The sequence below is a fragment of the Acinonyx jubatus genome, chromosome E1 (assembly GCF_027475565.1).
Source record: "Acinonyx jubatus isolate Ajub_Pintada_27869175 chromosome E1, VMU_Ajub_asm_v1.0, whole genome shotgun sequence".
Classification (NCBI taxonomy): domain Eukaryota; kingdom Metazoa; phylum Chordata; class Mammalia; order Carnivora; family Felidae; genus Acinonyx; species Acinonyx jubatus.
Genome location: NC_069397.1, coordinates 20,166,178 through 20,179,694, shown reverse-complemented (window position 1 = coordinate 20,179,694; position 13,517 = coordinate 20,166,178). Strand labels below are relative to the sequence as shown.

Here is a 13,517-nt window from a genome sequence, read left to right as displayed (position 1 = left end):
TCTTTCTATTAAATTACTCTTTCTGGTACTTTTTAACCTTCTTTCTGTCAAGACACATAAACTCAATGTTTACATGTCTCAACTGTTTACCCCTTAGTTTTATTCCCTTTCTACAATTCCTGATGATAAAGCAAAATTTTAGCTAAATGCACAAGAACTTCCAGTCTTGAAGGAGAAGGAAGAATAACTATTCCCAAGTTTATGTCTGAGAAATTGGAGGCACTGAGCTTAATTTGACACAATTAACACTAATTACACGTTAGCATCCTTCATTTGGGATTTTTCTCCAGTGAAACTTACCATTTGCTGATTTATTTCTTTAGGAGCCCTATTATGTACGTTGCATCAAACCCAATGACAAGAAATCCCCACAGATATTTGACGATGAGCGCTGTCGCCACCAAGTAGAGTATCTTGGACTACTGGAAAATGTGAGGGTGCGGCGGGCGGGGTTTGCCTTCCGCCAGACCTACGAGAAGTTTCTTCACAGGTGAGAATGGACTAAACAAAGAACCTGGCAGACCCTGAGAACTCCGGAGTGCTCCCCATGTGTGACGCTTTGTCAGCACGTGTCAGATAGTCTAAGTACCTGTTGAAAGAGGAAGAGTTGAGGGAAGCACAAATATGAAAGACTTTCTCAGAGTCAGCAGGAGACTCTCCCTGAGTCTGCGGTTTATGGGCCGTGAGAAAAGATTCATTCTTTGGGGAGAAGATGTGGGCCGTATATCATGGGAGGAAGATCATGGACTCGGAGGCACATCTGGGTTGGAATCCGGGGTATGCCACTCATTTGCTGTGTGATCTTAGGCCAGAAATTTAATGTCCGACTCTGTTTCTGCATCTATAAAATGAGTATAATAATACTACCTCATTAAATTAGCCTAAGTAAAAAAGCTAGGTGCCTGGCACATAATGGATGCTCAATTAATGCTGCTTTGTCATTACCAGTATTAGTAATTATCATAACAACAAAATATTAAGCAATTAATCATGAAGACCTTGAAATTAGTCTACCTGGTTTGAATCCTGGCCTTGCTATTTCTTAGCTTTTTGACCTTGGGCAAATCACCTAATCTTTCAATGCCTCTGTTTCCTCATGTATAAAATGGAGGTAATAATAGTAACTACTTTTTAGGGTTTCTGGAGCATTAAATAAGATTATATCTATACCCATATCCATATCCATATGTATATATCTATATCTATAAAGCACTTAGAATAGAACCTTTATTGGGGCGCCTGGGTGGCTCAGTCGGTTGAGCGTCCGACTTCAGCTCAGGTCATGATCTCACGGCTCGTGAGTTCGAGCCCCGTGTCAGGCTCTGTACTGACAGCCCAGAGCCTGGAGCCTGCTTCGGATTCTGTGTCTCCCTCTCTCTCTCTGCCCCTAACCCACTCGCATTCTTTCTCTGTCTCTCTCAAAAATAAATAAACATTAAAAAAAAAAATTTTAAATAGAACCTGACATATAGCAGTCATTCACTATATGTAAGATATCATCACTGCTGTTATTTATTGTTAGTCGTGATGATGATAGTGGACAACTGGGACTCATCAAGTCCCTTTAAATTCCATCTGTTTATTTATCTAAAAACATTCATTGAACATTTTCTACAGACTACAGATTCCACAAAATGTGAATAAATAGATAAAATATTGGTTGGTCGGAAGAGTCTCTAAGGAGATGATGCGGACAGGAACCAGCCATACAAAGGTCAGAGAGAGGAGCAGGTAGGGCAGAGGGAACAGTGAGAGAAAGGCTCTACTGTAGTGGTAAGTGTGGTATGTTAGGTAGCAAATGTAGCCGTGTGGTTGGAGGCTGCTCACGGACAGGGCAGTGGTGTAAGATGAAATCAGAGAGGTGAACAGGGGCCAGATCATGTCAAATTCTGTAATCCAGACTAAACAGTTGCGATTTTGGCTAAATGTGGTGGGAACCCGTTGGTGGATTTGAAGCCAGGAGCAACACAATCTTACGGTTATCTGAGGAGATACTGTGGCTGCTGTGTGGATAGGAAGCGAGGTGACATTTAGGGATGTCACTGTAGGAGCCCAGGGAAGGGGGCTTGATAGCACCTTGAGCAAGAGATTCTTACAGATCCAAGGGTATGGACAGATTTGAGGTATGTCTTAGGGGAAAGTTGGCAAGGCTTGCTCACGGATTGGCTGGATAAGAGAGGAATAGAGAGGAACAGAGGGTGACAATTAGGTTTTGGCGTGAGCATCTGGGTAAGCATAGTGCCATATGCCGACAAAAGACAGGGTAAGAGAGAAGCTTGAGGAGGTCGTGGAACAGGGGCAAAGACAGAATTGAGATTTGTCTGTTGACCATTAGGTTTGAAATGGCTACTAAAAATCTAGGTAGAAACATTAAGTAAGTTACTAAACACACATATCTGGAGCTCCGGGAGGAAGCGCAGGCTGGAGATGAGATGCTGGAGTAGTTAATGTAGACGTCCTATATAAAGTCTTAGAGCTGGATACATGAGAAGGAGCCCATTCAGATCCTGTGCGATCTGACAGGAAGGAACCACCAAAGAGAAGAGAAGGAGCAACCAGTGAGATAGATGAGATGCCGGGGGAGGGTTATGTCACAGAAGCTGAAAGAAGATGGTATTTCAAAAAGAAAAAGCAGAGTCGCCAGATCAAATGTTGCTGCGCAATCAAGTAAGATAAAGGCAGAAGCTTAAGCATTAGATTTGGCAACATAGGGGTCAAGGGAGAATAGGTTGTGCAGAACCCGATCTGAACAGGTTGGGAAGGCGAAGTGAGAGGCCAGATGCCCGTAGACAACTCAAGTATCCATGCCGTGAATGAGGGCAGGAAGAATGGAAGGAAGCAGGAGCAGGAGTGGGATGTGAGGTCAGGAGACACTAGGGAATGTATGCAGGTGGGGCTGATGCGGAACAGAGGGAGAACCTGGTGGTGCAGGAGAAAGGGAGGTCATTGTCATCACCATGATATCCCTGAGAAGGCAAGGCTCAGAATCCCAAGCACAGGTGGAAGGTTTGTCAGCTCTAGGTCAGAGCAGGGACACTTCCCCCATAGCAACAGGACAAAAGACAGAGAATACGAATACGGATGCAGAAAGGCCCAAAAGCTGGCTGATGAACATGTTCCTATCTGACTGTTTCTGTGTCCTTAATCAAGTATGAGGCGAGACCAGGAGTGGAGAGTGAGGACAAGGAGGGGTGGTGTGGGAGGTTTGAGGGGAAGTAGGAAATCTCATTTTGGAGAGTGGGAAAGCACAGGTTCATACGGAAGGATTGCCACCAGGAAGATCTGAGCGTCTGTGTGAGATCTGAGGTTATAAATGGACAGTGAGGCGACCATCGTTACTGTTTTTCTCCACCAGTGTTCAGCTGCTTTTGCACAGAAGTGAAAGAGATTGCGCTAAATGGAGACCCCCTAGAATGAGTAAAGCACAGTAGCCTGGAAAATTCGAATTTGATTTGACATCGATCAAAAGGTCATGCTCAAAACTGACCATCTTCCTTATTAAAATCATACTGTTCTTTAGACTTGGTGTTTCATTTGCTTATTGAGGCTGTAAAGTTGGAATGTTTTCATGAATAGAGATGTGTTCATTCTGAGTCTTGATTTCAAACAGTGTAGAATTATGTTAGACAGATTGCTTGTCTGCTGTTATTATTCTTTGAATTGTAGCAACTGCTCAGTCAGAATTTGTTATTTTGTTACCACCCATAAAAAAATCAGAAATTAAAATGAGCAGGGTGGGGGCTGGGTAACTAATAGGATGGGGCTGAACCGAAAATGTGTGATCATGAAACACATGATCCGACTCCATGAGCCGTGGAGAGTAGCTGAGGTAAGAGAACAGTAAGCGAGCAAGCTTGACTTGGAGGAGAGAAGGAATTTTGTAAGTGCATACATATCTTCTACATTCAACTCAGGAGGGTTTGGTGTGTTTGTTTCTTGGCATGAGACACATGCCATAAGGATGGGAATATGTTTTCTAAAACATACGTAAAAATACAATAGGAAAGATCAGAAAGGACCTGTGAATTTCAAATAATGGCCGTCTTAGCAGTGTAAGCTTAAATCCACTTCTACCCCAAGAACATAAGATGTTCCCAAATAATGTAAATTGTGTGTCTTTAAAACCAAGAAAATGCACAACCACGCTATGGAATCAAGAAGGCGAGGGGGGGGCGGGTCTCAGTGAACTTGGAAATAGGACTCCCTCCTAAATCTGATGTGAAACAGATGTGAAGACCCAGGTATAACCAAGGTTGCAGTTTTAAGGAAAGACTGCCTTTGCCGTTCAGGAAGCCATCCCAGCTGCTGTGCTGGAGTTTGCCACAGTGGCCAGGACAAGGGAGACATCGTAGGCACACACACAATGGCCAACACCCAGGAAGCAACAGTAGCCACTTGACTAGAGGCCAACCAAGGCCAAGATGTACACAGAAGGACTCTATGGAAGTAGACGAGATCACAGCCAAATGTCTGAGAGAGACCAGACAATGAAAAAGAGACAGTAATCTCAACAGATGCAGAACCTCACCCCTGAGGAATCAGACCAAGGAGTAAATGGCATTGGAACAAGCCTGTTTAATATTTTCAGAGAGATGAAGGAGAGAAATTATGGTCCTATAATAGGAATATGAAGTTAGAAACAAGAACAGGTAAATATTGAAAAGAATCATTAGAGGGGCACCTGGGTGGCTCAGTTGGTTAAGCGTCTGACTCTTGGTTTCAGCTCAGGTCATGATCTTGCGGTTTGTGAGTTCAAGCCCCACATCGGGCTCTGAGCTGATAGTGTGGAGTCTGCTTGGGATTCTCTGTCTCCCTCTCTCTCTCTGCCCCTCCCCTACTTGCTCTCTCTGTCTCTCTCAAAATAAATAAATTTTTTAAAAAGAATCATTAGAGATTAAACACATTCAGAATAAACACAACTGAAGAGAGAATTCCCCATCAGTAGGAGAATGAGTCAGCAACTTGTCGGATAATTGTACAGTGGCTACTAACCAGCGTTAGAGGGAATGAATAACACATTATGTTGAGAAAAAAGATAAGTCACAAAAGAATACATACTTTATGCTGCCACTTATATGAAGTTCAAGAACAGATAGAAACCAGGACAGGTGTGAGTTCTGGAGTGGGGAAATTGATGGAGAAGGAGAGCCAGGAGCTCTCTGAGATTGTGGAGATATTCTGCATCTTAACAGATGTCAGTTTTAAGGGTGTATACATTGTTCAAAACTTGATGAGTTGTATACCTAAATGTGTGCATTTTACTGCATGTAAATTTTGCCACAATTAAAAAAAATTAAACTTCTTTTAAAAAGCAAATTAGTGAGCTGGAAGATCAAGTTTGAAGACTTCTTCCAGATCTCACGACAGAGAAAACGAGATGGGAGATGCTAAAGAAAGCTCAGACAGTACATAAGCTTCATCCAAGAGTGCCAACACCTGTTCAGCAGGAGCGAGAGGAGCGGAGAGAAGAGGGGGACGCACTGTATGAACAAACGGTGGCCAGGAATTTTCCTGACCCAAAAAAAAGACAGAAATCTTCAAACTGAAAGAATGCCTTCAGTGTAAAGCATGTGAATTTAAAAAAAAAAATGAAACCTAAGTACATTATGTTCACTTTTAGAATGGTAAGAGATAAAGAGAGATACTTACAGCTCCTAAAAAAAAAAAGAGACAAAAAATACTACCAGGGAATGAGAATCATATGGATATCAGACTTCTCATTAGCAACATTTGATGCAAATAGACAAAGCGGCGATATCTTGACAGTGAGGGGAAGTGAACTTTATACTTAGAATTTTATTCCATGCCAAATTATCATTTAAGAGTCTGAGTACAATAAAAATATTTTCTGACATATATAGGTTCAAAGAGTTTAGTATTCATAGATCCTCTCTAAAAAGTCTTCTAGAGCAAAAGGAAAAATAAATGCAGAAGAGAAAAATGGAATGCAAAAAGTAATATTGAACAAATCAGTAAAACTTTTGTTGCCTCTAAACACATATCAACTGTAAGCGCGGTATGGGGGGGGGGAGTCTTTGGTAATAATCTGGAACAAAAATTAAAATTGGGATGAGAAATATAAAGAAGTAAAGACTTTTGTGCTGTTTTGGGGAAGGATATAGATAATTAACTAGACAGGAAAAAATAAGCATATATTTTCATATAAATATATAACTTTTAGATATTAAAAATATTAAGATAATGATAATAGTGGCTAACATTGTGAAGTGCTCACTGTATATACTAGGCACTGTTTTTCTTTTTTTTTTTCAAAAGTTTATTTATTTTGAGAGAGAGTGCAGGAGTACCTACATGCATGTGAGTGGGGGAGGGGCAGAGAGAGAACTAGGCACTGTTTTGAGAGCTCTGCATGTAGTTAAGTCACTGGTGACAACCAGATAAGGAGAAGATGGTACCCCCCATTTTATGCAGATGAGGAAACTGAGGCACAGGAAGGTTAAGAAATTGCCCCAGGTCACAGAGCCAGGACGTGGTGGAGCCATATTTGAACTTGAGCAGTTGACTTCTGTGCCCACCATCTTTAACAGTGCTTTGCCTCACAGTTGAATGGATGGCTCTCAAATCAAAGGAGAAAATAAAATGAAATGAAGAAAACTCAAGTCTATCCAAGAGAAAATGGTAAAAAGCAAACAGAAAGCACAACTAATAGAAAATATGAAAGAATTTGGGAAACCTGAAACATACTAATAATCATAATAAATGTATTAAACTTAACTTTTAAAAGACAGAATTGTGGAAAGACAAGTCTATGTAATTGATGATTATGTGAGTTGAGATTAGGTCCTCTCTAGAATCATCTAGAAAGGGTGTCATATGAGACAGTGGGGTATGCATCTGGGAAAAATAACCCCTTTCTACTCTGCAGTCTGTTTATCATCCACTTTACATAAAATGAATTTGTTCAAGTTGAGAAATTGCCATTTTATTTTATTGTCATACTGACTGAACGAATTAACAGTATGACATGGGGTGGGATAGATGGTGTGTAGGAAGGACATTGGACTAATGTTTCCAATGATGTTAGGAGAAAAAAATAATATTTCCACTCTGAAATTTTACAGATTTTTTGAAGCTGGGATTGAACCTAAATTTTTACTTGTCACTTTTCCTTGTTTTTATTTCTTTTATTGAAAAAAGAGAAGGAGTTTAAATGTTCTGATAACCTGCTAAAGTCTTTCAGGGAGATAATACTAGTTGTCAGGAAGCACAGGAGTTCAGCTTTTTAATCCACAAGTTCAGGATGCTGGTTTCCTGGAGAACTGGGGTCCATGCCATTTTATCAACTGGGAAGAAAGGAAGAACACCTTAGCTGAGCGCTATGGCAGAGAAGTTGCTTCCAGTTTCTACAGTGTGCCTAAAACTTCAAACACACCATCACTACCTGTATTATAGCCCAGATGTTGACTCTTATTCCAGTTTTATAATGAATTTGGGATGCTTCTGATTTTGTTTCCTTTCTTCATATGGTGTATTACCTCTGTCTTCATAGTTGAATGCTTGTATTTGGTTTCTGTTTCTCTCCCTATGCGGCAGGTGAATAGGCTTTTAAGTGTATAGAGAGGAATAATGGGGATTGATGGTCGATGAAAGAAGAAAAGACTCAAGGATTAGAAGGAGCCAGCCTTTCAAGGAGTGGATTAACAAGCATTGGAGGCAATGGGAACAGCATATGCAAAGGCTTTGAAGCCTGAAAGAGGCAACCACATTATAGGTCCCTAGAGAAGTCCAGGGTGATTGGAGTATTGTGCTAAAAGAGGAGAGGAGTAAAAGATAAAAATGATGTACGGCTTTTTAGAAAGCCACTGAGGCAGCTGAGCATACAGAATGGATTGGGGAAGAAATGGAAAACAATTCAGGAGTCTATAGCAGTAAACTTGATGGTGGCTTGAATTAGGATTGTGGCCGTAAAGATGAGAATAGTTGAATATTAAATATATTTTGGAGGTAGACCCAAAAGAATTTGATGATGAATTAGAAGGACGGATAGAGAAGAGAAGGGATCAAATTACAATTCACAGGATTTTGGCTTTAGTAACTGAGGGCATTGAAGTGGGAAAGAGTGAAAGAGAAATATAAAATGCCCTCAAGATTTATGTAGGCGTTGGATGTATGCATCTGAAGCTCAGAATTGAGAGCTTGGCATGCATAATAAATTCATGAATTGAAAACTAAAGTGGATAGAGGGGCATCTGGGTGGCTCGGTCAGTTAAGCATCTGACTCGTGATTTCAGCTCAGGTCATAATTTCATGGTTTGTGAGTTTGAGCCCTGAGTAGAGCCCTGTGCTGGCAGTGCGGGGCCTGCTTGGGATTCTCTCTCACTTTGCCCTTCTCCTGCTTGCTTTCTCTCTCTCTCTCTCTCTCTCTTTCTCTCTCTCTCTCTCTCTCTCTCTCTCTCTCTCTCTCACACACACACACACACACACACACACACACACACACACACACAAACAAAGTGGATGGAATAGATGAGGTCATGTGGAGAGGTTTATGTAGAACAGGACCTATTATGAGCCCTGGGCTGCACCAACATTTTGGGGTCCAGTAATGGAGGAGAAGTAGCCAGAAAATGAGACTGAGAAGAAATATCCAGAGAGACAGAAGGAAACCAGGGAGAGCATGGTGTCATAGAATCTAAGAAAAGAGAGATAAATCAAGAAGAAGGGATTAGAAGCCACTTAGATGTCTGTGTTATCTCAACAAGAAATGTGTAAAACCTGGGAAGGCCATTTAAAGACTCCCAAGAAGCACAAGAGTAGACTTGCACAAATGGGAAGATATCCCTTGTTCTTAGATGAGACAGTTCCACATCATAGATAAATTTAATGAATTTAATGTGGGAACCCAGTAAAAATGCCAGCAAGGATTTCTTTGTTTGTTTGTGATTATTTTCCTCTGGAAACTATGCAAATTGATTCTAAAGGTCATATCGAAAAATAAACATGCAGGAGTAGCTAGAAAGAACCTTTAAAAAGAAAAGGATGAGGAGAGACCATCAGATATTAAAAAATACTTTAAGACATCTGTAATTAAAACCACATGGGACTGGGGCGCCTGGGTCTCAGTCGGTTGAGCTTCCAACTCTGTTTTGGCTCAGATCATGATTTTGTAGTTCATGAGTTTGGGCATCGCCTCAGGCTCTGTGCTGGTGGGTGGTGCAGAGCCTGCTTGGGTTTCTCTCTTCCTCCCTCTCTCTGCCCCTCCCCCACTTACACTGTCTCTCTCAAAAAACAAAACAAAACAAAACGGGACTGATGCACAGATGAACAAGGCAGTGAAACAGACCAGAATGTCTGTGATAATAATAATAACTAGAAATAAACTGAAGTACATACAACAATTTAGTATATGATTAAAATGGCATATTAAATCACAGGGAGAAAGATGGGACTTTTTAGTAAATAGTGTTGGAACAGTTGGGTGACCACTTGACAAAAGATTAAAGTTGGATCCATTTCTCACACCGTATACCAAAATAAACCCCAAATGGCTGAAAGATTTAAATGTAGACAATGAAAGCATCCAACTACTAGAAGAACTCATAAGTGAATTATTCTGTCGCCTGAGTAGGAAGAGAGCCTTTCTCGCTATGGATTAAAATTCAAACGTAATATATGAAAAAAAAAATTACTAAATTTGGCTACATGTAGTAAACAACTTGGCACTGGGGGGAAACAGTGCTGTGGTAGGCAGCCTTCTGAGATGGCCCCAGCCCTCAGAGATCCCCACCTCTCTGTACTCACGCCCTTGGTAATCCCCTCCCGGTGGCAGAAGTGATAGAATGTCACTTTTTTCAAAGTTTCCTTATTTTGAGAGAGAGACAGAGAGAGAGCAAAGGAGGGGCAGGGAGAGAGGGAGACAGAGAATCCCAAGCAGGCTCCGTGATGACAGCGCAGGTCTCGCTCTCACAAAGCGTGAGATCATGACCTGAGCCACAATCAAGAGCTAGACGCTTAACCGACTGAGCCACCCACATGCCCCTAGAATGTCGCTTTTGAAAGCAGGCTGTGACTCTTGCTCAGTTTCATTCCTGAAAAGCTGGTGTGTAGTGAGCCACCTTACGAGGGGCCAACATGGCTGCTTGCACCTAGAAACACAATTTGCTTTTGTGTGTTGATCTTATATGCTTGGTTTTCTTTTGGTGATAATAGTGTTTATCTGCAAATCTGCTTGATTTCCTCTGAAGCAAGTCATAATGTTCATTTTGTTCCTTCCCCAGTCGTATACCAGTTTGTTTATGGTTCTCACTAATGCCATGATTGGGGTATCCCTTGTCTTATTTCTGTTTATGAGAGAATTAGCAAAGGTAACCCATTTATGAATGATATTTGCTGTAAGTTCTTGGTAGGTGAGCCTGTATTAAATTAAGAAAATACTCTTCTGGTTTAGTAAGAGTTGTTATCATGAGGGAGTATTGTATCCATTCAAGTCTTTTTCTACATCTCTTACCAGATTAATGAATAGAATTCATTACTAAGTTGTTTTTCTATGAAATGTCTTGAATTTATTGAATATTTTTGAATAGTTTTTCTGTATCTGTTGAGACCATAAGGTTTTCTCCATTAACATATGCCCTGTTCACACAGATACAAGATGATCTCTGAATTCACCTGGCCCAACCATGACCTCCCTTCAGACAAAGAGGCTGTCAAGAAGCTGGTTGAACATTGTGGTTTTCAGGATGATGTGGCTTATGGGAAAACCAAAATTTTCATTCGAACACCCCGAACACTGTTTACCTTGGAAGAACTCCGTGCCCAGATGCTTGTGAGGATTGTCCTCTTTCTACAAAAGGTAGTTTTATGTTTTATATATAAGGATCAGCTCTTGCTTTTATGTTCTCAAAAATTTATTGAATGTTTTCTTTGATTCAAGAAATGTTCATGATGGTATATTCTTTGTATCGGTGCGTATCTTACAATGTTTTCTGTTGTCTTCACACATGGGAAATTTATTTGGCTGCCTGAGCTCAAAATTATTCTATCCTCAAAACTCAGGGCATTTTATCTTCTGATATTTAAAGTTGGAGGGATGTCTGAAGCAGCCAGCTTTCTGTCTCTTGTTATTTTCTGAGTTTTTTCCCTCAGCTTAACTGGGTAAAGGGCTTTTTTTTTTTTTACCTTGTAATTCAGAAGTTTTGTCAATGTGTTTGACACCCCCTCTTCACCTGTCATTACCCACCACCAGCACTTGACTCAAGAGTGGGGTAGTGACGTAAAGCTCAGTGGATTGTAGTATCTGTCATAATTCTGCGCAGGGCCCCCTTCTCACTTCATTCACTCACTCATGTTTTTCTTCTTGTATGCCATACCTATTTCCATACCTTCCATATGGGCCATTTTAAGATAAAAAGTTATAGATGGGTATTTTTAAAACTCCTGTGCCTCTGCGAGAATTTTCTGTGGGATACGTACCAGGAGAAAAGCTCTGGGCCATAGGGTGTACATAGACCTGATTGGTATAAGTAGTGCCCGTTTTCTCCCCGGGAGGACTCCCAGTTTGCATGGCCACCAGCTCCCTGTGGGAGTTACCGAGTGCCCGCATCCTGACTCGTACCTTCTAGCCACCTCAATTTTGCAAGACTGATAGGTATAATATCTCATTGTTCTTTTACTTTGTATTTCTCTGGTTACCATTGAACCTGAGCATCTCATTAAATGCTTGCTTGCTTTTGGGGTCTTCCTATAAACTGCCGGTTTGTATCCTTTGTCTGTTTTTCTCCTGGAGCTGGCATCATTTTCTTGTTGATTAGTGGGAATTCCTTGAATATTTTGGACATTAATCACTTTTTCACTTTAGACATTTTAAATACATTCTATTCGGTAGGTGTTCTCATGAACTGTATCTGTCGTATGCTTTGTTGAAGAGAATCCTTAATTTTGATGTAATCAATTCTTTGCCTTATATTTTGTTGAAGAAGGCTCTCCTTGTCTCCAAGTCACAAAGACACGAGCCTCTGTTTTCTCCACTGAACTGTATACTTGGATCTTCCACATTTAGATCTTGAATTCATTTAGAACCTGTCTACATATTTGGTTTTACGTAGGTATCCAGTTTCATTTTCTTCAGTATAGTGAACCGTTTTCTCAGTACCATCTACTAAACAGTGTGACCTTTTCCCATTGATTTGTGGGGCAGCACTTAACAACTGTCATTGTATATATTCCATCTCTGAATGTTGTATTTATACAGTTGCCCATTTTTACATTGATGCCACATGGGTTTTATTGCAGTATGTCTTAGTGGATGGTAGAATAAGTTGTCTTCTCTACTCTTCTTTATGAAGGTGGATTAACCTATACATAGACCTTGATTTTGCAAAATAAACGTTAATAAGTGTTTATGGGATTCATTAAATTCAACAATAATTTTTATTAGGATTTCATTGAATTTATAGATTAATTTGAAAGAATTAACATTTTGATAGTATTAAATCATCTTAAGAGTACAAAATGGGCTTCTTTAAATCATTTCTTTGACCTTTAGATTTAGGGAGAGGCCTTATGAATTCATGGTTAATTCCTAGATTGTTTTTGTTACTGCTGTGAATTTTTTACATGCCAGTGTTGGTACAGAGAAATAATATGGGCTTATGTTGGTTTATCTGTATCCAGAATGAAACCTTTGTTGATCCTGTTAGTTTTTCTGGGGAATTGATTATATCATGTGCAAATAATGAAGGTTTTCTCTTCCTTCCCATTTGCCAACAGGTTTCTAAGTTTAGGTCTCTATCATGTATTTTGCCTAGAACTCAGAAAATCTTTTGGGGTAGCACACTAAATTCCATTTCATCCTGAAACAGTTTTTCTATTAACTGTTGTTTTGTTTCTTGTATTGCCTTTACTCAGATCTGTGTTATGCAGTTGGTGTCTGCTTTCTGTCTGCCATGGTAAATTATTTGCCTGCATCTTGTTCCTCTGTATATTTAAATCCTTTATGTTGATCTTCAGTGATCTTCAGTACTTACCAGTGATGTTTTTTGTTGTCGTTCTTTTTGCAGATCTGATACTTTGTTTTTCTCCTTTATACCTATTCAAGAGATTGACTCGGGCTCAGGGTTTGGCCCTGAAGGACAGTGACCGTCTCTCTCCATTTGTTTGGGACAGTCCTGGTTCGTGCCTGTTGTCTCTCGTAACTGTTAGTTTCGCTCTCTAAAGTGTCACGGTATAGAACATACATTATTTAGTTGCCCTACCCTAAACTCACTTTCTGTCCACCTGATGACTGATAGAATCCTGTTCTTAAGTCTCCACTGGCAGGTTGTTCACCTCCTCAGTTGACAGTGTCCCACAGACTTTAGTCTGCGGCAGTTCTGCTAATCAAAGATGGCGCCCCCAGCCCCACGAGCCAGCTCTTGTACAGTACGTATTCTCACCTACTGTGACTCTTTCTTTGTCCTCTCTGCAGTACCTCTGCTTTGTTTCTGATGAGAAACTACAATTTCTACTTAGAAAGGGGAGATTCTAAAAGAGAAAGGATGGCTACTTCAGAAGCCATC

The 13,517-nt window shown here is 40.5% G+C and overlaps 1 protein-coding gene across 3 annotated transcripts in view; it reads left to right on the top strand.

Annotated features, from left to right (window-relative positions):
* Positions 1 to 13,517, top strand: part of MYO1D (myosin ID) — a 363,813-nt gene that overhangs the window by 151,623 nt on the left and 198,673 nt on the right. For all 3 annotated transcript variants that reach the window (XM_053211546.1, XM_027034402.2, XM_015083443.3), the window contains exons 15-16: positions 324 to 490; positions 10,606 to 10,813. In XM_053211546.1, the coding sequence (XP_053067521.1) occupies positions 324 to 490; positions 10,606 to 10,813 (375 nt within the window). The remainder of the gene's footprint in view (positions 1 to 323; positions 491 to 10,605; positions 10,814 to 13,517) is intronic.